Source organism: Vanellus vanellus (assembly GCF_965231255.1).
Source record: "Vanellus vanellus genome assembly, chromosome: Z".
NCBI classification, from domain to species: domain Eukaryota; kingdom Metazoa; phylum Chordata; class Aves; order Charadriiformes; family Charadriidae; genus Vanellus; species Vanellus vanellus.
In genome coordinates this window covers 79,126,008-79,149,429 of record NC_138908.1, presented here as the reverse complement: position 1 = coordinate 79,149,429, position 23,422 = coordinate 79,126,008, and the positions used below count along the sequence as shown (strand labels likewise).

General features: G+C 62.8%; 7 protein-coding genes across 7 annotated transcripts in view; 6 read left to right on the top strand and 1 right to left on the bottom strand.

The window, feature by feature from the left end:
* UBAP2 (ubiquitin associated protein 2) overlaps positions 1–23,422 on the bottom strand; it is a 187,333-nt gene that overhangs the window by 15,284 nt on the left and 148,627 nt on the right. The gene's annotated exons all lie outside the window — the stretch shown is intronic.
* Positions 918–1,496, top strand: LOC309683122 (interferon-like; the record flags this gene model as incomplete). Its single annotated transcript, XM_082497322.1, has 1 exon — positions 918–1,496. The coding sequence occupies one exon, from the start codon at positions 918–920 to the stop codon at positions 1,494–1,496; it is 579 nt and encodes a 192-aa protein (XP_082353448.1).
* Positions 3,914–4,492, top strand: LOC309683121 (interferon-like; the record flags this gene model as incomplete). The annotated part of the gene is made up of 1 exon (XM_082497321.1): positions 3,914–4,492. The coding sequence occupies one exon, from the start codon at positions 3,914–3,916 to the stop codon at positions 4,490–4,492; it is 579 nt and encodes a 192-aa protein (XP_082353447.1).
* On the top strand, positions 6,911–7,489 carry LOC309683120 (interferon-like; the record flags this gene model as incomplete). The annotated part of the gene is made up of 1 exon (XM_082497320.1): positions 6,911–7,489. The coding sequence occupies one exon, from the start codon at positions 6,911–6,913 to the stop codon at positions 7,487–7,489; it is 579 nt and encodes a 192-aa protein (XP_082353446.1).
* Positions 9,915–10,493, top strand: LOC309683119 (interferon-like; the record flags this gene model as incomplete). The annotated part of the gene is made up of 1 exon (XM_082497319.1): positions 9,915–10,493. One exon carries the CDS (start codon positions 9,915–9,917, stop codon positions 10,491–10,493), a length of 579 nt encoding a protein of 192 aa, XP_082353445.1.
* On the top strand, positions 12,897–13,475 carry LOC309683118 (interferon-like; the record flags this gene model as incomplete). Its single annotated transcript, XM_082497318.1, has 1 exon — positions 12,897–13,475. One exon carries the CDS (start codon positions 12,897–12,899, stop codon positions 13,473–13,475), a length of 579 nt encoding a protein of 192 aa, XP_082353444.1.
* On the top strand, positions 21,902–22,480 carry LOC309683117 (interferon-like; the record flags this gene model as incomplete). Its single annotated transcript, XM_082497317.1, has 1 exon — positions 21,902–22,480. The coding sequence occupies one exon, from the start codon at positions 21,902–21,904 to the stop codon at positions 22,478–22,480; it is 579 nt and encodes a 192-aa protein (XP_082353443.1).

Sequence of the window (23,422 nt, the reverse complement as noted above, 5' to 3'; positions counted from 1 at the left end):
AGGAAAGGCTGAGAGAGCTGGGACGCTTTAGCCTGGCGAAGAGAAGGCTGAGGGGAGACCTTATTATGGCATACAAGTATCTAAAGGGTGGGTTGAAGGAGGATGGAGCCAGGCTCTTTTCAATGGTTCCAAGTAACAGCACGAGGGGTAATGGGCACAAGTTAGCACACAGGAAGTTCCATTCAAATACACGGAAAAACTTCTTTACGGTTCAGGTGACAGAGCACTGGCACAGGCTGCCCAGGGAGGCTGTGGAGTCCCCTTCTCTGGAGATTTTGAAGACGCGCCTGGATACAGTCCTGAGTAATGTGCTCTGGGCAATCCTGCTTTAGCAGGGCAGTTGGACTAGATGATCTCTAGAGGTCCCTTCGAACTCTAACAATTCTCGGATTCTGCGAAATGATGTATTCATACACAATCAAAGATGACAAAAGCAACGAAAGTGAAAAACCCACAGTGAATACGAGAGTATTACATAAGGAAGAGAGATTTCGGCAGGAAAAGAAATTCAGCGGAAAACAACAACCACAAGACATAGCGTGGGACCAAAACGAGAAACTACAAAGGAAAGGAGAAACCACAAACAGAACAATAACAAAACAGTAAGTAGAAGAAATGCTCTATGTATCACTACGCCACTGCATTGATACCCCTGACTCAACCATTACAGCCAACACCCCCAGAACACACCACCAGCAAAGCACCGCCACCCCACCAACGCACTTCCCCAAGACCACCACAGCCACCAGCCAAAAATGAAAACCACAGCCGGAAACTCGCCGCAATCAGAAAGCGAGGAAGGCAAAGCCGCCGCACCGCATAAAGCCGCGCACCCGGCAGCACCCCAAGCACAGCGCCCACCCGCACCACCAACGAGCCTCACCAGGCTCCTCACCACCACCGCCCACACCCCCACCATGCCTGCGCCCGCAACCCCACACACCCGCCTGCCGCACGGCGCCCCGGCGCTCCTGCTCCTCCTGACGGCTCTCGCCACCACCCTCGCCTGCCACCACCTGCCTCCCTGCCACGCCACCTTCCTCTGGGACAGCCTCAAGAGCCTCCAGGACATGGCTCCCAGCCCGCCACAGCCCTGCCAGCACCAGCAGCCGCCCTTCCCCTTCCCCGACACCCTCCGCCACACCAACCACCCACAGCAAGCCGCCGCCACCGCCCGACACATCCTCGACAACCTCTTCGCCACCCTCAGCAGCCAGAGCACCCCCCAACACTGGGACGCCCAGGCACGGGATCGCCTCCTCAGCAAGCTCCACCACCACAGCCAGCAGCTCCAGCAATGCCTGCCAGCCAACGGCACGCTCTTCCAAGCCCAAGGGCCCCGCAACCTCGTGCTCAGCATCAACAAATACTTCAGGCGCATCCAGGACTTCCTCCGCACCCACAACCACAGCGCCTGCGCCTGGGACCACGTCCGCCTCGAAGCTCGCGCCTCTCTCCAACGCCTCCACAACCTCACACGCACCATGTGCCGTTAGCCCAACGACCAACAACAACCCGCACCGCCCCACACCCCACCACCACCCATGCCCACCTCCGTCCTCCCGCCTCCCCTCACCCGGGGCAAGAGCCGCCGCAAGAACGGCCCTGCACCCTCAGCCTCCACTGGCCCCTCCCCTATTTATAGAACCCGCTCTATTTATTTCCACAATGGGTTTTATCTATTTATTCACCTATTTATTCGACAGAAAATAAAGACCTCTTGCAAAAAGCTGGCCACTGCCTCTCGTCTCACAAGCACGGAACCAGCCTTTGGGGTGGGGGGAAGACACCGCCACTCAGCACCTGCTCCCAGCCCTGCTCCCAACAGGGCTCTGCACATCCCGCGCCCGCTCTTCGCTCCGGCACCTCCCCAAGGACGCGCTCCCCTCAACCTCTTTGCAAAACCTCTGCCGGGCTTTAGCCATCGTCACCACAAACGTCTCAACGGCACTCGCCTCCTCCACACCTTCCACCCTGCTTCACACCAGCTCAGCATCAGCTCTGCAGGCCTCAGGACAAGGACGCCACGCCACGCCACGCACCTGTCCGAGCGGCCCCACACCAGGGCCACAAACACCATCCTCAGAGGCACCAAACGCCTCTCCTACGCGGACAGGCTGAGAGAGCCGCCGCTGCTCAGCCCCCAGAAGAGAAGGCTCCGGGCAGGCCTTAGTGCGCCCTTGCAGGACTTCAAGGGGGCTCCTAAGACAGACTTAGCGGGCACACTTCTCAGTAGGGCCTGGAGCGATAGGACAAGGGGTAGCGCCTTTAAACCAAGAGAGGCGAGATTCACACCAGATGCAAGCCTGACAGTTTTTGCCACGAGGGTGCTGAAACACCGCAACGGGGTGCCCGCAGAGCTGCGAGGTGCCCCGGCCCCGCAAACATTCCAGGTCAGGGTGCCCTGCACTCGCAGCAACCGCACCCACTTGAAGAGGTCCCTGCTCATCGCTGGGCCGTTGCACCAGATGGCCTCCCAAGGTCCCTCCCAACCCAAACCAGGACGCGATTCTATGCCTTGGATCCGGCGGCGTTCGCCTTCTCTTCCCACTTCCCCCATTGCTCACGACAGCTCTCTCGTTGCGCTGCTTGAAAACACCTTGCAGCACCAGCTCTTCCAGGGCAACAGGGACAAGGTCCAGCCACGCACCTCCACCATCAGCCTACCTCCTGCAGGCACGGCCCCTCCGTCTGCCAAATCGTCGCGCCCCAGCCAGCGCCCCAAGCACAGCACCCACCAGCACCACGTGGCCTCATACCACCACGGCTCCCAGCCCGACACCGCCTTGCCGCCACCACCACCACCACACACGCCCTTCCCCTGCGCCAAAAGCTTGCAGAAAACACGCCCCAGCGGCTCTCATGCAAGCAGAACGCCATCCTTGCTCTCCGAAGGCACACAACAACCCCAGCCAGTGCACCCTCCACCTCCTCCTCCCACTGGAGCTCTACAACTCCATCAGCTGCAACAGCTCCACCTCCACAGGACTCCTGGACACCTCTCCTCTAGGCCCGCAGGGGCTCAGGCCATCCCAAAGGCAAGACCCTTTGCTTACGGGGGACATTTTCTACTTTGCTCTCCAGACACCTCAGGCAAGGAGGCAGACACAACGCAACGAGACCCCTGCTACAGGGGCACGCGCGGGGCACCACAGCCACGGACCCAACGTGGTGCCAGCAGCAGGAGCAAAACTCTTCCCTTTTCCTCTTCCTTTTCCTCCGGCCTTGCCTCCCGCCTTTCCTCCCCATGCTCGCCACCTTCAATCACGGGAGCCGGGGCAGCTCCATCCACAAACACGTCCAATGCTCACGTGCCTACACCCAGAGCCACCTCCTCGCCAGCCACCGCCACCCCCGCGCCCTCCCTCCAGCCAGGGGCTCCCCAGCCTCTGCCAAGTGACGTCGCTTCACAACCCTTCCCAACACGAAAAGGAAAGGCCAGCTAAGATGAAAGCAAAGGCGAGCCACAAGTGAAAGGAAAACACACCACAACCAGCACCAGGGCACGACAGACGGAAAAGACCCTTGGGCAGGAAGGGAGACTTCCGCGGCAGAAAAGAGGCACCGCAGCTCGCCCTGCAGGCAGCAGGGAAACCCTAACACGCCTCCCGCCGGCACACCTGACCCCCATGGGCTCTGCCCCAGCGCTTTCGCATCCCCCGCTCAACCACTACAGCCAACATCCCCACAACACACCACCAGCAACCCCACCAACGCACTTCCCCAAGACCACCACAGCCACCAGCCAAAAATGAAAACCACAGCCGGAAACTCGCCGCAATCAGAAAGCGAGGAAGGCAAAGCCGCCGCACCGCATAAAGCCGCGCACCCGGCAGCACCCCAAGCACAGCGCCCACCCGCACCACCAACGAGCCTCACCAGGCTCCTCACCACCACCGCCCACACCCCCACCATGCCTGCGCCCGCAACCCCACACACCCGCCTGCCGCACGGCGCCCCGGCGCTCCTGCTCCTCCTGACGGCTCTCGCCACCACCCTCGCCTGCCACCACCTGCCTCCCTGCCACGCCACCTTCCTCTGGGACAGCCTCAAGAGCCTCCAGGACATGGCTCCCAGCCCGCCACAGCCCTGCCAGCACCAGCAGCCGCCCTTCCCCTTCCCCGACACCCTCCGCCACACCAACCACCCACAGCAAGCCGCCGCCACCGCCCGACACATCCTCGACAACCTCTTCGCCACCCTCAGCAGCCAGAGCACCCCCCAACACTGGGACGCCCAGGCACGGGATCGCCTCCTCAGCAAGCTCCACCACCACAGCCAGCAGCTCCAGCAATGCCTGCCAGCCAACGGCACGCTCTTCCAAGCCCAAGGGCCCCGCAACCTCGTGCTCAGCATCAACAAATACTTCAGGCGCATCCAGGACTTCCTCCGCACCCACAACCACAGCGCCTGCGCCTGGGACCACGTCCGCCTCGAAGCTCGCGCCTCTCTCCAACGCCTCCACAACCTCACACGCACCATGTGCCGTTAGCCCAACGACCAACAACAACCCGCACCGCCCCACACCCCACCACCACCCATGCCCACCTCCGTCCTCCCGCCTCCCCTCACCCGGGGCAAGAGCCGCCGCAAGAACGGCCCTGCACCCTCAGCCTCCACTGGCCCCTCCCCTATTTATAGAACCCGCTCTATTTATTTCCACAATGGGTTTTATCTATTTATTCACCTATTTATTCGACAGAAAATAAAGACCTCTTGCAAAAAGCTGGCCACTGCCTCTCGTCTCACAAGCACAGGAACCAGCCTTTGGGGTGGGGGGAAGACACCGCCACTCAGCACCTGCTCCCAGCCCTGCTCCCAACAGGGCTCTGCACATCCCGCGCCCGCTCTTCGCTCCGGCACCTCCCCAAGGACGCGCTCCCCTCAACCTCTTTGCAAAACCTCTGCCGGGCTTTAGCCATCGTCACCACAAACGTCTCAACGGCACTCGCCTCCTCCACACCTTCCACCCTGCTTCACACCAGCTCAGCATCAGCTCTGCAGGCCTCAGGACAAGGACGCCACGCCACGCCACGCACCTGTCCGAGCGGCCCCACACCAGGGCCACAAACACCATCCTCAGAGGCACCAAACGCCTCTCCTACGCGGACAGGCTGAGAGAGCCGCCGCTGCTCAGCCCCCAGAAGAGAAGGCTCCGGGCAGGCCTTAGTGCGCCCTTGCAGGACTTCAAGGGGGCTCCTAAGACAGACTTAGCGGGCACACTTCTCAGTAGGGCCTGGAGCGATAGGACAAGGGGTAGCGCCTTTAAACCAAGAGAGGCGAGATTCACACCAGATGCAAGCCTGACAGTTTTTGCCACGAGGGTGCTGAAACACCGCAACGGGGTGCCCGCAGAGCTGCGAGGTGCCCCGGCCCCGCAAACATTCCAGGTCAGGGTGCCCTGCACTCGCAGCAACCGCACCCACTTGAAGAGGTCCCTGCTCATCGCTGGGCCGTTGCACCAGATGGCCTCCCAAGGTCCCTCCCAACCCAAACCAGGACGCGATTCTATGCCTTGGATCCGGCGGCGTTCGCCTTCTCTTCCCACTTCCCCCATTGCTCACGACAGCTCTCTCGTTGCGCTGCTTGAAAACACCTTGCAGCACCAGCTCTTCCAGGGCAACAGGGACAAGGTCCAGCCACGCACCTCCACCATCAGCCTACCTCCTGCAGGCACGGCCCCTCCGTCCGCCAAATCGTCGTGCCCCAGCCAGCGCCCCAAGCACAGCACCCACCAGCACCACGTGGCCTCATACCACCACGGCTCCCAGCCCGACACCGCCTTGCCGCCACCACCACCACCACACACGCCCTTCCCCTGCGCCAAAAGCTTGCAGAAAACACGCCCCAGCGGCTCTCATGCAAGCAGAACGCCATCCTTGCTCTCCGAAGGCACACAACAACCCCAGCCAGTGCACCCTCCACCTCCTCCTCCCACTGGAGCTCTACAACTCCATCAGCTGCAACAGCTCCACCTCCACAGGACTCCTGGACACCTCTCCTCTAGGCCCGCAGGGGCTCAGGCCATCCCAAAGGCAAGACCCTTTGCTTACGGGGGACATTTTCTACTTTGCTCTCCAGACACCTCAGGCAAGGAGGCAGACACAACGCAACGAGACCCCTGCTACAGGGGCACGCGCGGGGCACCACAGCCACGGACCCAACGTGGTGCCAGCAGCAGGAGCAAAACTCTTCCCTTTTCCTCTTCCTTTTCCTCCGGCCTTGCCTCCCGCCTTTCCTCCCCATGCTCGCCACCTTCAATCACGGGAGCCGGGGCAGCTCCATCCACAAACACGTCCAATGCTCACGTGCCTACACCCAGAGCCACCTCCTCGCCAGCCACCGCCACCCCCGCGCCCTCCCTCCAGCCAGGGGCTCCCCAGCCTCTGCCAAGTGACGTCGCTTCACAACCCTTCCCAACACGAAAAGGAAAGGCCAGCTAAGATGAAAGCAAAGGCGAGCCACAAGTGAAAGGAAAACACACCACAACCAGCACCAGGGCACGACAGACGGAAAAGACCCTTGGGCAGGAAGGGAGACTTCCGCGGCAGAAAAGAGGCACCGCAGCTCGCCCTGCAGGCAGCAGGGAAACCCTAACACGCCTCCCGCCGGCACACCTGACCCCCATGGGCTCTGCCCCAGCGCTTTCGCATCCCCCGCTCAACCACTACAGCCAACATCCCCACAACACACCACCAGCAACCCCACCAACGCACTTCCCCAAGACCACCACAGCCACCAGCCAAAAATGAAAACCACAGCCGGAAACTCGCCGCAATCAGAAAGCGAGGAAGGCAAAGCCGCCGCACCGCATAAAGCCGCGCACCCAGCAGCACCCCAAGCACAGCGCCCACCCGCACCACCAACGAGCCTCACCAGGCTCCTCACCACCACCGCCCACACCCCCACCATGCCTGCGCCCGCAACCCCACACACCCGCCTGCCGCACGGCGCCCCGGCGCTCCTGCTCCTCCTGACGGCTCTCGCCACCACCCTCGCCTGCCACCACCTGCCTCCCTGCCACGCCACCTTCCTCTGGGACAGCCTCAAGAGCCTCCAGGACATGGCTCCCAGCCCGCCACAGCCCTGCCAGCACCAGCAGCCGCCCTTCCCCTTCCCCGACACCCTCCGCCACACCAACCACCCACAGCAAGCCGCCGCCACCGCCCGACACATCCTCGACAACCTCTTCGCCACCCTCAGCAGCCAGAGCACCCCCCAACACTGGGACGCCCAGGCACGGGATCGCCTCCTCAGCAAGCTCCACCACCACAGCCAGCAGCTCCAGCAATGCCTGCCAGCCAACGGCACGCTCTTCCAAGCCCAAGGGCCCCGCAACCTCGTGCTCAGCATCAACAAATACTTCAGGCGCATCCAGGACTTCCTCCGCACCCACAACCACAGCGCCTGCGCCTGGGACCACGTCCGCCTCGAAGCTCGCGCCTCTCTCCAACGCCTCCACAACCTCACACGCACCATGTGCCGTTAGCCCAACGACCAACAACAACCCGCACCGCCCCACACCCCACCACCACCCATGCCCACCTCCGTCCTCCCGCCTCCCCTCACCCGGGGCAAGAGCCGCCGCAAGAACGGCCCTGCACCCTCAGCCTCCACTGGCCCCTCCCCTATTTATAGAACCCGCTCTATTTATTTCCACAATGGGTTTTATCTATTTATTCACCTATTTATTCGACAGAAAATAAAGACCTCTTGCAAAAAGCTGGCCACTGCCTCTCGTCTCACAAGCACAGGAACCAGCCTTTGGGGTGGGGGGAAGACACCGCCACTCAGCACCTGCTCCCAGCCCTGCTCCCAACAGGGCTCTGCACATCCCGCGCCCGCTCTTCGCTCCGGCACCTCCCCAAGGACGCGCTCCCCTCAACCTCTTTGCAAAACCTCTGCCGGGCTTTAGCCATCGTCACCACAAACGTCTCAACGGCCCTCGCCTCCTCCACACCTTCCACCTTCCACCCCGCTTCACACCAGCTCAGCATCAGCTCTGCAGGCCTCAGGACAAGGACGCCACGCCACGCCACGCACCTCTCCGAGCAGCCCCACACCAGGGCCACAAACACCATCCTCAGAGGCACCAAACGCCTCTCCTACGAGGACAGGCTGAGAGAGCCGCCGCTGCTCAGCCCCCAGAAGAGAAGGCTCCGGGCAGGCCTTAGTGCGCCCTTGCAGGACTTCAAGGGGGCTCCTAAGACAGACTTAGCGGGCACACTTCTCAGTAGGGCCTGGAGCGATAGGACAAGGGGTAACGCCTTTAAACCAAGAGAGGCGAGATTCACACCAGATGCAAGCCTGACAGTTTTTGCCACGAGGGTGCTGAAACACCGCAACGGGGTGCCCGCAGAGCTGCGAGGTGCCCCGGCCCCGCAAACATTCCAGGTCAGGGTGCCCTGCACTCGCAGCAACCGCACCCACTTGAAGAGGTCCCTGCTCATCGCTGGGCCGTTGCACCAGATGGCCTCCCAAGGTCCCTCCCAAACCAAACCAGGACGCGATTCTATGCCTTGGATCCGGCGGCGTTCGCCTTCTCTTCCCACTTCCCCCATTGCTCACGACAGCTCTCTCGTTGCGCTGCTTGAAAACACCTTGCAGCACCAGCTCTTCCAGGGCAACAGGGACAAGGTCCAGCCACGCACCTCCACCATCAGCCTACCTCCTGCAGGCACGGCCCCTCCGTCCGCCAAATCGTCGCGCCCCAGCCAGCGCCCCAAGCACAGCACCCACCAGCACCACGTGGCCTCATACCACCACGGCTCCCAGCCCGACACCGCCTTGCCGCCACCACCACCACCACACACGCCCTTCCCCTGCGCCAAAAGCTTGCAGAAAACACGCCCCAGCGGCTCTCATGCAAGCAGAACGCCATCCTTGCTCTCCGAAGGCACACAACAACCCCAGCCAGTGCACCCTCCACCTCCTCCTCCCACTGGAGCTCTACAACTCCATCAGCTGCAACAGCTCCACCTCCACAGGACTCCTGGACACCTCTCCTCTAGGCCCGCAGGGGCTCAGGCCATCCCAAAGGCAAGACCCTTTGCTTACGGGGGACATTTTCTACTTTGCTCTCCAGACACCTCAGGCAAGGAGGCAGATACAACGCAACGAGACCCCTGCTACAGGGGCACGCGCGGGGCACCACAGCCACGGACCCAACGTGGTGCCAGCAGCAGGAGCAAAACTCTTCCCTTTTCCTCTTCCTTTTCCTCCGGCCTTGCCTCCCGCCTTTCCTCCCCATGCTCGCCACCTTCAATCACGGGAGCCGGGGCAGCTCCATCCACAAACACGTCCAATGCTCACGTGCCTACACCCAGAGCCACCTCCTCGCCAGCCACCGCCACCCCCGCGCCCTCCCTCCAGCCAGGGGCTCCCCAGCCTCTGCCAAGTGACGTCGCTTCACAACCCTTCCCAACACGAAAAGGAAAGGCCAGCTAAGATGAAAGCAAAGGCGAGCCACAAGTGAAAGGAAAACACACCACAACCAGCACCAGGGCACGACAGACGGAAAAGACCCTTGGGCAGGAAGGGAGACTTCCGCGGCAGAAAAGAGGCACCGCAGCTCGCCCTGCAGGCAGCAGGGAAACCCTAACACGCCTCCCGCCGGCACACCTGACCCCCATGGGCTCTGCCCCAGCGCTTTCGCATCCCCCGCTCAACCACTACAGCCAACATCCCCACAACACACCACCAGCAACCCCACCAACGCACTTCCCCAAGACCACCACAGCCACCAGCCAAAAATGAAAACCACAGCCGGAAACTCGCCGCAATCAGAAAGCGAGGAAGGCAAAGCCGCCGCACCGCATAAAGCCGCGCACCCGGCAGCACCCCAAGCACAGCGCCCACCCGCACCACCAACGAGCCTCACCAGGCTCCTCACCACCACCGCCCACACCCCCACCATGCCTGCGCCCGCAACCCCACACACCCGCCTGCCGCACGGCGCCCCGGCGCTCCTGCTCCTCCTGACGGCTCTCGCCACCACCCTCGCCTGCCACCACCTGCCTCCCTGCCACGCCACCTTCCTCTGGGACAGCCTCAAGAGCCTCCAGGACATGGCTCCCAGCCCGCCACAGCCCTGCCAGCACCAGCAGCCGCCCTTCCCCTTCCCCGACACCCTCCGCCACACCAACCACCCACAGCAAGCCGCCGCCACCGCCCGACACATCCTCGACAACCTCTTCGCCACCCTCAGCAGCCAGAGCACCCCCCAACACTGGGACGCCCAGGCACGGGATCGCCTCCTCAGCAAGCTCCACCACCACAGCCAGCAGCTCCAGCAATGCCTGCCAGCCAACGGCACGCTCTTCCAAGCCCAAGGGCCCCGCAACCTCGTGCTCAGCATCAACAAATACTTCAGGCGCATCCAGGACTTCCTCCGCACCCACAACCACAGCGCCTGCGCCTGGGACCACGTCCGCCTCGAAGCTCGCGCCTCTCTCCAACGCCTCCACAACCTCACACGCACCATGTGCCGTTAGCCCAACGACCAACAACAACCCGCACCGCCCCACACCCCACCACCACCCATGCCCACCTCCGTCCTCCCGCCTCCCCTCACCCGGGGCAAGAGCCGCCGCAAGAACGGCCCTGCACCCTCAGCCTCCACTGGCCCCTCCCCTATTTATAGAACCCGCTCTATTTATTTCCACAATGGGTTTTATCTATTTATTCACCTATTTATTCGACAGAAAATAAAGACCTCTTGCAAAAAGCTGGCCACTGCCTCTCGTCTCACAAGCACAGGAACCAGCCTTTGGGGTGGGGGGAAGACACCGCCACTCAGCACCTGCTCCCAGCCCTGCTCCCAACAGGGCTCTGCACATCCCGCGCCCGCAGGACGCGCTCCCCTCAACCTCTTTGCAAAACCTCTGCTGGGCTTTAGCCATCGTCACCACAAACGTCTCAACGGCACTCGCCTCCTCCACACCTTCCACCTTCCACCCCGCTTCACACCAGCTCAGCATCAGCTCTGCAGGCCTCAGGACAAGGACGCCACGCCACGCCACGCACCTCTCCGAGCAGCCCCACACCAGGGCCACAAACACCATCCTCAGAGGCACCAAACGCCTCTCCTACGAGGACAGGCTGAGAGAGCCGCCGCTGCTCAGCCCCCAGAAGAGAAGGCTCCGGGCAGGCCTTAGTGCGCCCTTGCAGGACTTCAAGGGGGCTCCTAAGACAGACTTAGCGGGCACACTTCTCAGTAGGGCCTGGAGCGATAGGACAAGGGGTAGCGCCTTTAAACCAAGAGAGGCGAGATTCACACCAGATGCAAGCCTGACAGTTTTTGCCACGAGGGTGCTGAAACACCGCAACGGGGTGCCCGCAGAGCTGCGAGGTGCCCCGGCCCCGCAAACATTCCAGGTCAGGGTGCCCTGCACTCGCAGCAACCGCACCCACTTGAAGAGGTCCCTGCTCATCGCTGGGCCGTTGCACCAGATGGCCTCCCAAGGTCCCTCCCAAACCAAACCAGGACGCGATTCTATGCCTTGGATCCGGCGGCGTTCGCCTTCTCTTCCCACTTCCCCCATTGCTCACGACAGCTCTCTCGTTGCGCTGCTTGAAAACACCTTGCAGCACCAGCTCTTCCAGGGCAACAGGGACAAGGTCCAGCCACGCACCTCCACCATCAGCCTACCTCCTGCAGGCACGGCCCCTCCGTCCGCCAAATCGTCGTGCCCCAGCCAGCGCCCCAAGCACAGCACCCACCAGCACCACGTGGCCTCATACCACCACGGCTCCCAGCCCGACACCGCCTTGCCGCCACCACCACCACCACACACGCCCTTCCCCTGCGCCAAAAGCTTGCAGAAAACACGCCCCAGCGGCTCTCATGCAAGCAGAACGCCATCCTTGCTCTCCGAAGGCACACAACAACCCCAGCCAGTGCACCCTCCACCTCCTCCTCCCACTGGAGCTCTACAACTCCATCAGCTGCAACAGCTCCACCTCCACAGGACTCCTGGACACCTCTCCTCTAGGCCCGCAGGGGCTCAGGCCATCCCAAAGGCAAGACCCTTTGCTTACGGGGGACATTTTCTACTTTGCTCTCCAGACACCTCAGGCAAGGAGGCAGACACAACGCAACGAGACCCCTGCTACAGGGGCACGCGCGGGGCACCACAGCCACGGACCCAACGTGGTGCCAGCAGCAGGAGCAAAACTCTTCCCTTTTCCTCTTCCTTTTCCTCCGGCCTTGCCTCCCGCCTTTCCTCCCCATGCTCGCCACCTTCAATCACGGGAGCCGGGGCAGCTCCATCCACAAACACGTCCAATGCTCACGTGCCTACACCCAGAGCCACCTCCTCGCCAGCCACCGCCACCCCCGCGCCCTCCCTCCAGCCAGGGGCTCCCCAGCCTCTGCCAAGTGACGTCGCTTCACAACCCTTCCCAACACGAAAAGGAAAGGCCAGCTAAGATGAAAGCAAAGGCGAGCCACAAGTGAAAGGAAAACACACCACAACCAGCACCAGGGCACGACAGACGGAAAAGACCCTTGGGCAGGAAGGGAGACTTCCGCGGCAGAAAAGAGGCACTGCAGCTCGCCCTGCAGGCAGCAGGGAAACCCTAACACGCCTCCCGCCGGCACACCTGACCCCCATGGGCTCTGCCCCAGCGCTTTCGCATCCCCCGCTCAACCACTACAGCCAACATCCCCACAACACACCACCAGCAACCCCACCAACGCACTTCCCCAAGACCACCACAGCCACCAGCCAAAAATGAAAACCACAGCCGGAAACTCGCCGCAATCAGAAAGCGAGGAAGGCAAAGCCGCCGCACCGCATAAAGCCGCGCACCCGGCAGCACCCCAAGCACAGCGCCCACCCGCACCACCAACGAGCCTCACCAGGCTCCTCACCACCACCGCCCACACCCCCACCATGCCTGCGCCCGCAACCCCACACACCCGCCTGCCGCACGGCGCCCCGGCGCTCCTGCTCCTCCTGACGGCTCTCGCCACCACCCTCGCCTGCCACCACCTGCCTCCCTGCCATGCCACCTTCCTCTGGGACAGCCTCAAGAGCCTCCAGGACATGGCTCCCAGCCCGCCACAGCCCTGCCAGCACCAGCAGCCGCCCTTCCCCTTCCCCGACACCCTCCGCCACACCAACCACCCACAGCAAGCCGCCGCCACCGCCCGACACATCCTCGACAACCTCTTCGCCACCCTCAGCAGCCAGAGCACCCCCCAACACTGGGACGCCCAGGCACGGGATCGCCTCCTCAGCAAGCTCCACCACCACAGCCAGCAGCTCCAGCAATGCCTGCCAGCCAACGGCACGCTCTTCCAAGCCCAAGGGCCCCGCAACCTCGTGCTCAGCATCAACAAATACTTCAGGCGCATCCAGGACTTCCTCCGCACCCACAACCACAGCGCCTGCGCCTGGGACCACGTCCGCCTCGAAGCTCGCGCCTCTCTCCAACGCCTCCACAACCTCACACGCACCATGTGCCGTTAGCCCAACGACCAACAACAACCCGCACCGCCCCACACCCCACCACCACCCATGCCCACCTCCGTCCTCCCGCCTCCCCTCACCCGGGGCAAGAGCCGCCGCAAGAACGGCCCTGCACCCTCAGCCTCCACTGGCCCCTCCCCTATTTATAGAACCCGCTCTATTTATTTCCACAATGGGTTTTATCTATTTATTCACCTATTTATTCGACAGAAAATAAAGACCTCTTGCAAAAAGCTGGCCACTGCCTCTCGTCTCACAAGCACAGGAACCAGCCTTTGGGGTGGGGGGAAGACACCGCCACTCAGCACCTGCTCCCAGCCCTGCTCCCAACAGGGCTCTGCACATCCCGCGCCCGCTCTTCGCTCCGGCACCTCCCCAAGGACGCGCTCCCCTCAACCTCTTTGCAAAACCTCTGCCGGGCTTTAGCCATCGTCACCACAAACGTCTCAACGGCACTCGCCTCCTCCACACCTTCCACCCCGCTTCACACCAGCTCAGCATCAGCTCTGCAGGCCTCAGGACAAGGACGCCACGCCACACCACGCACCTGTCCGAGCGGCCCCACACCAGGGCCACAAACACCATCCTCAGAGGCACCAAACGCCTCTCCTACGCGGACAGGCTGAGAGAGCCGCCGCTGCTCAGCCCCCAGAAGAGAAGGCTCCGGGCAGGCCTTAGTGCGCCCTTGCAGGACTTCAAGGGGGCTCCTAAGACAGACTTAGCGGGCACACTTCTCAGTAGGGCCTGGAGCGATAGGACAAGGGGTAGCGCCTTTAAACCAAGAGAGGCGAGATTCACACCAGATGCAAGCCTGACAGTTTTTGCCACGAGGGTGCTGAAACACCGCAACGGGGTGCCCGCAGAGCTGCGAGGTGCCCCGGCCCCGCAAACATTCCAGGTCAGGGTGCCCTGCACTCGCAGCAACCGCACCCACTTGAAGAGGTCCCTGCTCATCGCTGGGCCGTTGCACCAGATGGCCTCCCAAGGTCCCTCCCAACCCAAACCAGGACGCGATTCTATGCCTTGGATCCGGCGGCGTTCGCCTTCTCTTCCCACTTCCCCCATTGCTCACGACAGCTCTCTCGTTGCGCTGCTTGAAAACACCTTGCAGCACCAGCTCTTCCAGGGCAACAGGGACAAGGTCCAGCCACGCACCTCCACCATCAGCCTACCTCCTGCAGGCACGGCCCCTCCGTCCGCCAAATCGTCGCGCCCCAGCCAGCGCCCCAAGCACAGCACCCACCAGCACCACGTGGCCTCATACCACCACGGCTCCCAGCCCGACACCGCCTTGCCGCCACCACCACCACCACACACGCCCTTCCCCTGCGCCAAAAGCTTGCAGAAAACACGCCCCAGCGGCTCTCATGCAAGCAGAACGCCATCCTTGCTCTCCGAAGGCACACAACAACCCCAGCCAGTGCACCCTCCACCTCCTCCTCCCACTGGAGCTCTACAACTCCATCAGCTGCAACAGCTCCACCTCCACAGGACTCCTGGACACCTCTCCTCTAGGCCCGCAGGGGCTCAGGCCATCCCAAAGGCAAGACCCTTTGCTTACGGGGGACATTTTCTACTTTGCTCTCCAGACACCTCAGGCAAGGAGGCAGACACAACGCAACGAGACCCCTGCTACAGGGGCACGCGCGGGGCACCACAGCCACGGACCCAACGTGGTGCCAGCAGCAGGAGCAAAACTCTTCCCTTTTCCTCTTCCTTTTCCTCCGGCCTTGCTTCCCGCCTTTCCTCCCCATGCTCGCCACCTTCAATCACGGGAGCCGGGGCAGCTCCATCCACAAACACGTCCAATGCTCACGTGCCTACACCCAGAGCCACCTCCTCGCCAGCCACCGCCACCCCCGCGCCCTCCCTCCAGCCAGGGGCTCCCCAGCCTCTGCCAAGTGACGTCGCTTCACAACCCTTCCCAACACGAAAAGGAAAGGCCAGCTAAGATGAAAGCAAAGGCGAGCCACAAGTGAAAGGAAAACACACCACAACCAGCACCAGGGCACAACAGACGGAAAAGACCCTTGGGCAGGAAGGGAGACTTCCGCAGCAGAAAAGAGGCACCGCAGCTCGCCCTGCAGGCAGCAGGGAAACCCTAACACGCCTCCCGCCGGCACACCTGACCCCCATGGGCTCTGCCCCAGCGCTTTCGCATCCCCCGCTCAACCACTACAGCCAACATCCCCACAACACACCACCAGCAACCCCACCAACGCACTTCCCCAAGACCACCACAGCCACCAGCCAAAAATGAAAACCACAGCCGGAAACTCGCCGCAATCAGAAAGCGAGGAAGGCAAAGCCGCCGCACCGCATAAAGCCGCGCACCCGGCAGCACCCCAAGCACAGCGCCCACCCGCACCACCAACGAGCCTCACCAGGCTCCTCACCACCACCGCCCACACCCCCACCATGCCTGCGCCCGCAACCCCATACACCCGCCTGCCGCACGGCACCCCGGCGCTCCTGCTCCTCCTGACGGCTCTCGCCACCACCCTCGCCTGCCACCACCTGCCTCCCTGCCACGCCACCTTCCTCTGGGACAGCCTCAAGAGCCTCCAGGACATGGCTCCCAGCCCGCCACAGCCCTGCCAGCACCAGCAGCCGCCCTTCCCCTTCCCCGACACCCTCCGCCACACCAACCACCCACAGCAAGCCGCCGCCACCGCCCGACACATCCTCGACAACCTCTTCGCCACCCTCAGCAGCCAGAGCACCCCCCAACACTGGGACGCCCAGGCACGGGATCGCCTCCTCAGCAAGCTCCACCACCACAGCCAGCAGCTCCAGCAATGCCTGCCAGCCAACGGCACGCTCTTCCAAGCCCAAGGGCCCCGCAACCTCGTGCTCAGCATCAACAAATACTTCAGGCGCATCCAGGACTTCCTCCGCACCCACAACCACAGCGCCTGCGCCTGGGACCACGTCCGCCTCGAAGCTCGCGCCTCTCTCCAACGCCTCCACAACCTCACACGCACCATGTGCCGTTAGCCCAACGACCAACAACAACCCGCACCGCCCCACACCCCACCACCACCCATGCCCACCTCCGTCCTCCCGCCTCCCCTCACCCGGGGCAAGAGCCGCCGCAAGAACGGCCCTGCACCCTCAGCCTCCACTGGCCCCTCCCCTATTTATAGAACCCGCTCTATTTATTTCCACAATGGGTTTTATCTATTTATTCACCTATTTATTCGACAGAAAATAAAGACCTCTTGCAAAAAGCTGGCCACTGCCTCTCGTCTCACAAGCACAGGAACCAGCCTTTGGGGTGGGGGGAAGACACCGCCACTCAGCACCTGCTCCCAGCCCTGCTCCCAACAGGGCTCTGCACATCCCGCGCCCGCTCTTCGCTCCGGCACCTCCCCAAGGACGCGCTCCCCTCAACCTCTTTGCAAAACCTCTGCCGGGCTTTAGCCATCGTCACCACAAACGTCTCAACGGCCCTCGCCTCCTCCACACCTTCCACCTTCCACCCCGCTTCACACCAGCTCAGCATCAGCTCTGCAGGCCTCAGGACAAGGACGCCACGCCACGCCACGCACCTGTCCGAGCGGCCCCACACCAGGGCCACAAACACCATCCTCAGAGGCACCAAACGCCTCTCCTACGCGGACAGGCTGAGAGAGCCGCCGCTGCTCAGCCCCCAGAAGAGAAGGCTCCGGGCAGGCCTTAGTGCGCCCTTGCAGGACTTCAAGGGGGCTCCTAAGACAGACTTAGCGGGCACACTTCTCAGTAGGGCCTGGAGCGATAGGACAAGGGGTAGCGCCTTTAAACCAAGAGAGGCGAGATTCACACCAGATGCAAGCCTGACAGTTTTTGCCACGAGGGTGCTGAAACACCGCAACGGGGTGCCCGCAGAGCTGCGAGGTGCCCCGGCCCCGCAAACATTCCAGGTCAGGGTGCCCTGCACTCGCAGCAACCGCACCCACTTGAAGAGGTCCCTGCTCATCGCTGGGCCGTTGCACCAGATGGCCTCCCAAGGTCCCTCCCAAACCAAACCAGGACGCGATTCTATGCCTTGGATCCGGCGGCGTTCGCCTTCTCTTCCCACTTCCCCCATTGCTCACGACAGCTCTCTCGTTGCGCTGCTTGAAAACACCTTGCAGCACCAGCTCTTCCAGGGCAACAGGGACAAGGTCCAGCCACGCACCTCCACCATCAGCCTACCTCCTGCAGGCACGGCCCCTCCGTCCGCCAAATCGTCGCGCCCCAGCCAGCGCCCCAAGCACAGCACCCACCAGCACCACGTGGCCTCATACCACCACGGCTCCCAGCCCGACACCGCCTTGCCGCCACCACCACCACCACACACGCCCTTCCCCTGCGCCAAAAGCTTGCAGAAAACACGCCCCAGCGGCTCTCATGCAAGCAGAACGCCATCCTTGCTCTCCGAAGGCACACAACAACCCCAGCCAGTGCACCCTCCGCCTCCTCCTCCCACTGGAGCTCTACAACTCCATCAGCTGCAACAGCTCCACCTCCACAGGACTCCTGGACACCTCTCCTCTAGGCCCGCAAGGGCTCAGGCCATCCCAAAGGCAAGACCCTTTGCTTACGGGGGACATTTTCTACTTTGCTCTCCAGACACCTCAGGCAAGGAGGCAGACACAACGCAACGAGACCCCTGCTACAGGGGCACGCGCGGGGCACCACAGCCACGGACCCAACGTGGTGCCAGCAGCAGGAGCAAAACTCTTCCCTTTTCCTCTTCCTTTTCCTCCGGCCTTGCTTCCCGCCTTTCCTCCCCATGCTCGCCACCTTCAATCACGGGAGCCGGGGCAGCTCCATCCACAAACACGTCCAATGCTCACGTGCCTACACCCAGAGCCACCTCCTCGCCAGCCACCGCCACCCCCGCGCCCTCCCTCCAGCCAGGGGCTCCCCAGCCTCTGCCAAGTGACGTCGCTTCACAACCCTTCCCAACACGAAAAGGAAAGGCCAGCTAAGATGAAAGCAAAGGCGAGCCACAAGTGAAAGGAAAACACACCACAACCAGCACCAGGGCACAACAGACGGAAAAGACCCTTGGGCAGGAAGGGAGACTTCCGCAGCAGAAAAGAGGCACCGCAGCTCGCCCTGCAGGCAGCAGGGAAACCCTAACACGCCTCCCGCCGGCACACCTGACCCCCATGGGCTCTGCCCCAGCGCTTTCGCATCCCCCGCTCAACCACTACAGCCAACATCCCCACAACACACCACCAGCAACCCCACCAACGCACTTCCCCAAGACCACCACAGCCACCAGCCAAAAATGAAAACCACAGCCGGAAACTCGCCGCAATCAGAAAGCGAGGAAGGCAAAGCCGCCGCACCGCATAAAGCCGCGCACCCGGCAGCACCCCAAGCACAGCGCCCACCCGCACCACCAACGAGCCTCACCAGGCTCCTCACCACCACCGCCCACACCCCCACCATGCCTGCGCCCGCAACCCCATACACCCGCCTGCCGCACGGCACCCCGGCGCTCCTGCTCCTCCTGACGGCTCTCGCCACCACCCTCGCCTGCCACCACCTGCCTCCCTGCCACGCCACCTTCCTCTGGGACAGCCTCAAGAGCCTCCAGGACATGGCTCCCAGCCCGCCACAGCCCTGCCAGCACCAGCAGCCGCCCTTCCCCTTCCCCGACACCCTCCGCCACACCAACCACCCACAGCAAGCCGCCGCCACCGCCCGACACATCCTCGACAACCTCTTCGCCACCCTCAGCAGCCAGAGCACCCCCCAACACTGGGACGCCCAGGCACGGGATCGCCTCCTCAGCAAGCTCCACCACCACAGCCAGCAGCTCCAGCAATGCCTGCCAGCCAACGGCACGCTCTTCCAAGCCCAAGGGCCCCGCAACCTCGTGCTCAGCATCAACAAATACTTCAGGCGCATCCAGGACTTCCTCCGCACCCACAACCACAGCGCCTGCGCCTGGGACCACGTCCGCCTCGAAGCTCGCGCCTCTCTCCAACGCCTCCACAACCTCACACGCACCATGTGCCGTTAGCCCAACGACCAACAACAACCCGCACCGCCCCACACCCCACCACCACCCATGCCCACCTCCGTCCTCCCGCCTCCCCTCACCCGGGGCAAGAGCCGCCGCAAGAACGGCCCTGCACCCTCAGCCTCCACTGGCCCCTCCCCTATTTATAGAACCCGCTCTATTTATTTCCACAATGGGTTTTATCTATTTATTCACCTATTTATTCGACAGAAAATAAAGACCTCTTGCAAAAAGCTGGCCACTGCCTCTCGTCTCACAAGCACAGGAACCAGCCTTTGGGGTGGGGGGAAGACACCGCCACTCAGCACCTGCTCCCAGCCCTGCTCCCAACAGGGCTCTGCACATCCCGCGCCCGCTCTTCGCTCCGGCACCTCCCCAAGGACGCGCTCCCCTCAACCTCTTTGCAAAACCTCTGCCGGGCTTTAGCCATCGTCACCACAAACGTCTCAACGGCCCTCGCCTCCTCCACACCTTCCACCTTCCACCCCGCTTCACACCAGCTCAGCATCAGCTCTGCAGGCCTCAGGACAAGGACGCCACGCCACGCCACGCACCTGTCCGAGCGGCCCCACACCAGGGCCACAAACACCATCCTCAGAGGCACCAAACGCCTCTCCTACGCGGACAGGCTGAGAGAGCCGCCGCTGCTCAGCCCCCAGAAGAGAAGGCTCCGGGCAGGCCTTAGTGCGCCCTTGCAGGACTTCAAGGGGGCTCCTAAGACAGACTTAGCGGGCACACTTCTCAGTAGGGCCTGGAGCGATAGGACAAGGGGTAGCGCCTTTAAACCAAGAGAGGCGAGATTCACACCAGATGCAAGCCTGACAGTTTTTGCCACGAGGGTGCTGAAACACCGCAACGGGGTGCCCGCAGAGCTGCGAGGTGCCCCGGCCCCGCAAACATTCCAGGTCAGGGTGCCCTGCACTCGCAGCAACCGCACCCACTTGAAGAGGTCCCTGCTCATCGCTGGGCCGTTGCACCAGATGGCCTCCCAAGGTCCCTCCCAAACCAAACCAGGACGCGATTCTATGCCTTGGATCCGGCGGCGTTCGCCTTCTCTTCCCACTTCCCCCATTGCTCACGACAGCTCTCTCGTTGCGCTGCTTGAAAACACCTTGCAGCACCAGCTCTTCCAGGGCAACAGGGACAAGGTCCAGCCACGCACCTCCACCATCAGCCTACCTCCTGCAGGCACGGCCCCTCCGTCCGCCAAATCGTCGCGCCCCAGCCAGCGCCCCAAGCACAGCACCCACCAGCACCACGTGGCCTCATACCACCACGGCTCCCAGCCCGACACCGCCTTGCCGCCACCACCACCACCACACACGCCCTTCCCCTGCGCCAAAAGCTTGCAGAAAACACGCCCCAGCGGCTCTCATGCAAGCAGAACGCCATCCTTGCTCTCCGAAGGCACACAACAACCCCAGCCAGTGCACCCTCCGCCTCCTCCTCCCACTGGAGCTCTACAACTCCATCAGCTGCAACAGCTCCACCTCCACAGGACTCCTGGACACCTCTCCTCTAGGCCCGCAAGGGCTCAGGCCATCCCAAAGGCAAGACCCTTTGCTTACGGGGGACATTTTCTACTTTGCTCTCCAGACACCTCAGGCAAGGAGGCAGACACAACGCAACGAGACCCCTGCTACAGGGGCACGCGCGGGGCACCACAGCCACGGACCCAACGTGGTGCCAGCAGCAGGAGCAAAACTCTTCCCTTTTCCTCTTCCTTTTCCTCCGGCCTTGCCTCCCGCCTTTCCTCCCCATGCTCGCCACCTTCAATCACGGGAGCCGGGGCAGCTCCATCCACAAACACGTCCAATGCTCACGTGCCTACACCCAGAGCCACCTCCTCGCCAGCCACCGCCACCCCCACGCCCTCCCTCCAGCCAGGGGCTCCCCAGCCTCTGCCAAGTGACGTCGCTTCACAACCCTTCCCAACACGAAAAGGAAAGGCCAGCTAAGATGAAAGCAAAGGCGAGCCACAAGTGAAAGGAAAACACACCACAACCAGCACCAGGGCACGACAGACGGAAAAGACCCTTGGGCAGGAAGGGAGACTTCCGCGGCAGAAAAGAGGCACCGCAGCTCGCCCTGCAGGCAGCAGGGAAACCCTAACACGCCTCCCGCCGGCACACCTGACCCCCATGGGCTCTGCCCCAGCGCTTTCGCATCCCCCGCTCAACCACTACAGCCAACATCCCCACAACACACCACCAGCAACCCCACCAACGCACTTCCCCAAGACCACCACAGCCACCAGCCAAAAATGAAAACCACAGCCGGAAACTCGCCGCAATCAGAAAGCGAGGAAGGCAAAGCCGCCGCACCGCATAAAGCCGCGCACCCGGCAGCACCCCAAGCACAGCGCCCACCCGCACCACCAACGAGCCTCACCAGGCTCCTCACCACCACCGCCCACACCCCCACCATGCCTGCGCCCGCAACCCCACACACCCGCCTGCCGCACGGCGCCCCGGCGCTCCTGCTCCTCCTGACGGCTCTCGCCACCACCCTCGCCTGCCACCACCTGCCTCCCTGCCACGCCACCTTCCTCTGGGACAGCCTCAAGAGCCTCCAGGACATGGCTCCCAGCCCGCCACAGCCCTGCCAGCACCAGCAGCCGCCCTTCCCCTTCCCCGACACCCTCCGCCACACCAACCACCCACAGCAAGCCGCCGCCACCGCCCGACACATCCTCGACAACCTCTTCGCCACCCTCAGCAGCCAGAGCACCCCCCAACACTGGGACGCCCAGGCACGGGATCGCCTCCTCAGCAAGCTCCACCACCACAGCCAGCAGCTCCAGCAATGCCTGCCAGCCAACGGCACGCTCTTCCAAGCCCAAGGGCCCCGCAACCTCGTGCTCAGCATCAACAAATACTTCAGGCGCATCCAGGACTTCCTCCGCACCCACAACCACAGCGCCTGCGCCTGGGACCACGTCCGCCTCGAAGCTCGCGCCTCTCTCCAACGCCTCCACAACCTCACACGCACCATGTGCCGTTAGCCCAACGACCAACAACAACCCGCACCGCCCCACACCCCACCACCACCCATGCCCACCTCCGTCCTCCCGCCTCCCCTCACCCGGGGCAAGAGCCGCCGCAAGAACGGCCCTGCACCCTCAGCCTCCACTGGCCCCTCCCCTATTTATAGAACCCGCTCTATTTATTTCCACAATGGGTTTTATCTATTTATTCACCTATTTATTCGACAGAAAATAAAGACCTCTTGCAAAAAGCTGGCCACTGCCTCTCGTCTCACAAGCACAGGAACCAGCCTTTGGGGTGGGGGGAAGACACCGCCACTCAGCACCTGCTCCCAGCCCTGCTCCCAACAGGGCTCTGCACATCCCGCGCCCGCTCTTCGCTCCGGCACCTCCCCAAGGACGCGCTCCCCTCAACCTCTTTGCAAAACCTCTGCCGGGCTTTAGCCATCGTCACCACAAACGTCTCAACGGCCCTCGCCTCCTCCACACCTTCCACCTTCCACCCCGCTTCACACCAGCTCAGCATCAGCTCTGCAGGCCTCAGGACAAGGACGCCACGCCACGCCACGCACCTGTCCGAGCGGCCCCACACCAGGGCCACAAACACCATCCTCAGAGGCACCAAACGCCTCTCCTACGCGGACAGGCTGAGAGAGCCGCCGCTGCTCAGCCCCCAGAAGAGAAGGCTCCGGGCAGGCCTTAGTGCGCCCTTGCAGGACTTCAAGGGGGCTCCTAAGACAGACTTAGCGGGCACACTTCTCAGTAGGGCCTGGAGCGATAGGACAAGGGGTAGCGCCTTTAAACCAAGAGAGGCGAGATTCACACCAGATGCAAGCCTGACAGTTTTTGCCACGAGGGTGCTGAAACACCGCAACGGGGTGCCCGCAGAGCTGCGAGGTGCCCCGGCCCCGCAAACATTCCAGGTCAGGGTGCCCTGCACTCGCAGCAACCGCACCCACT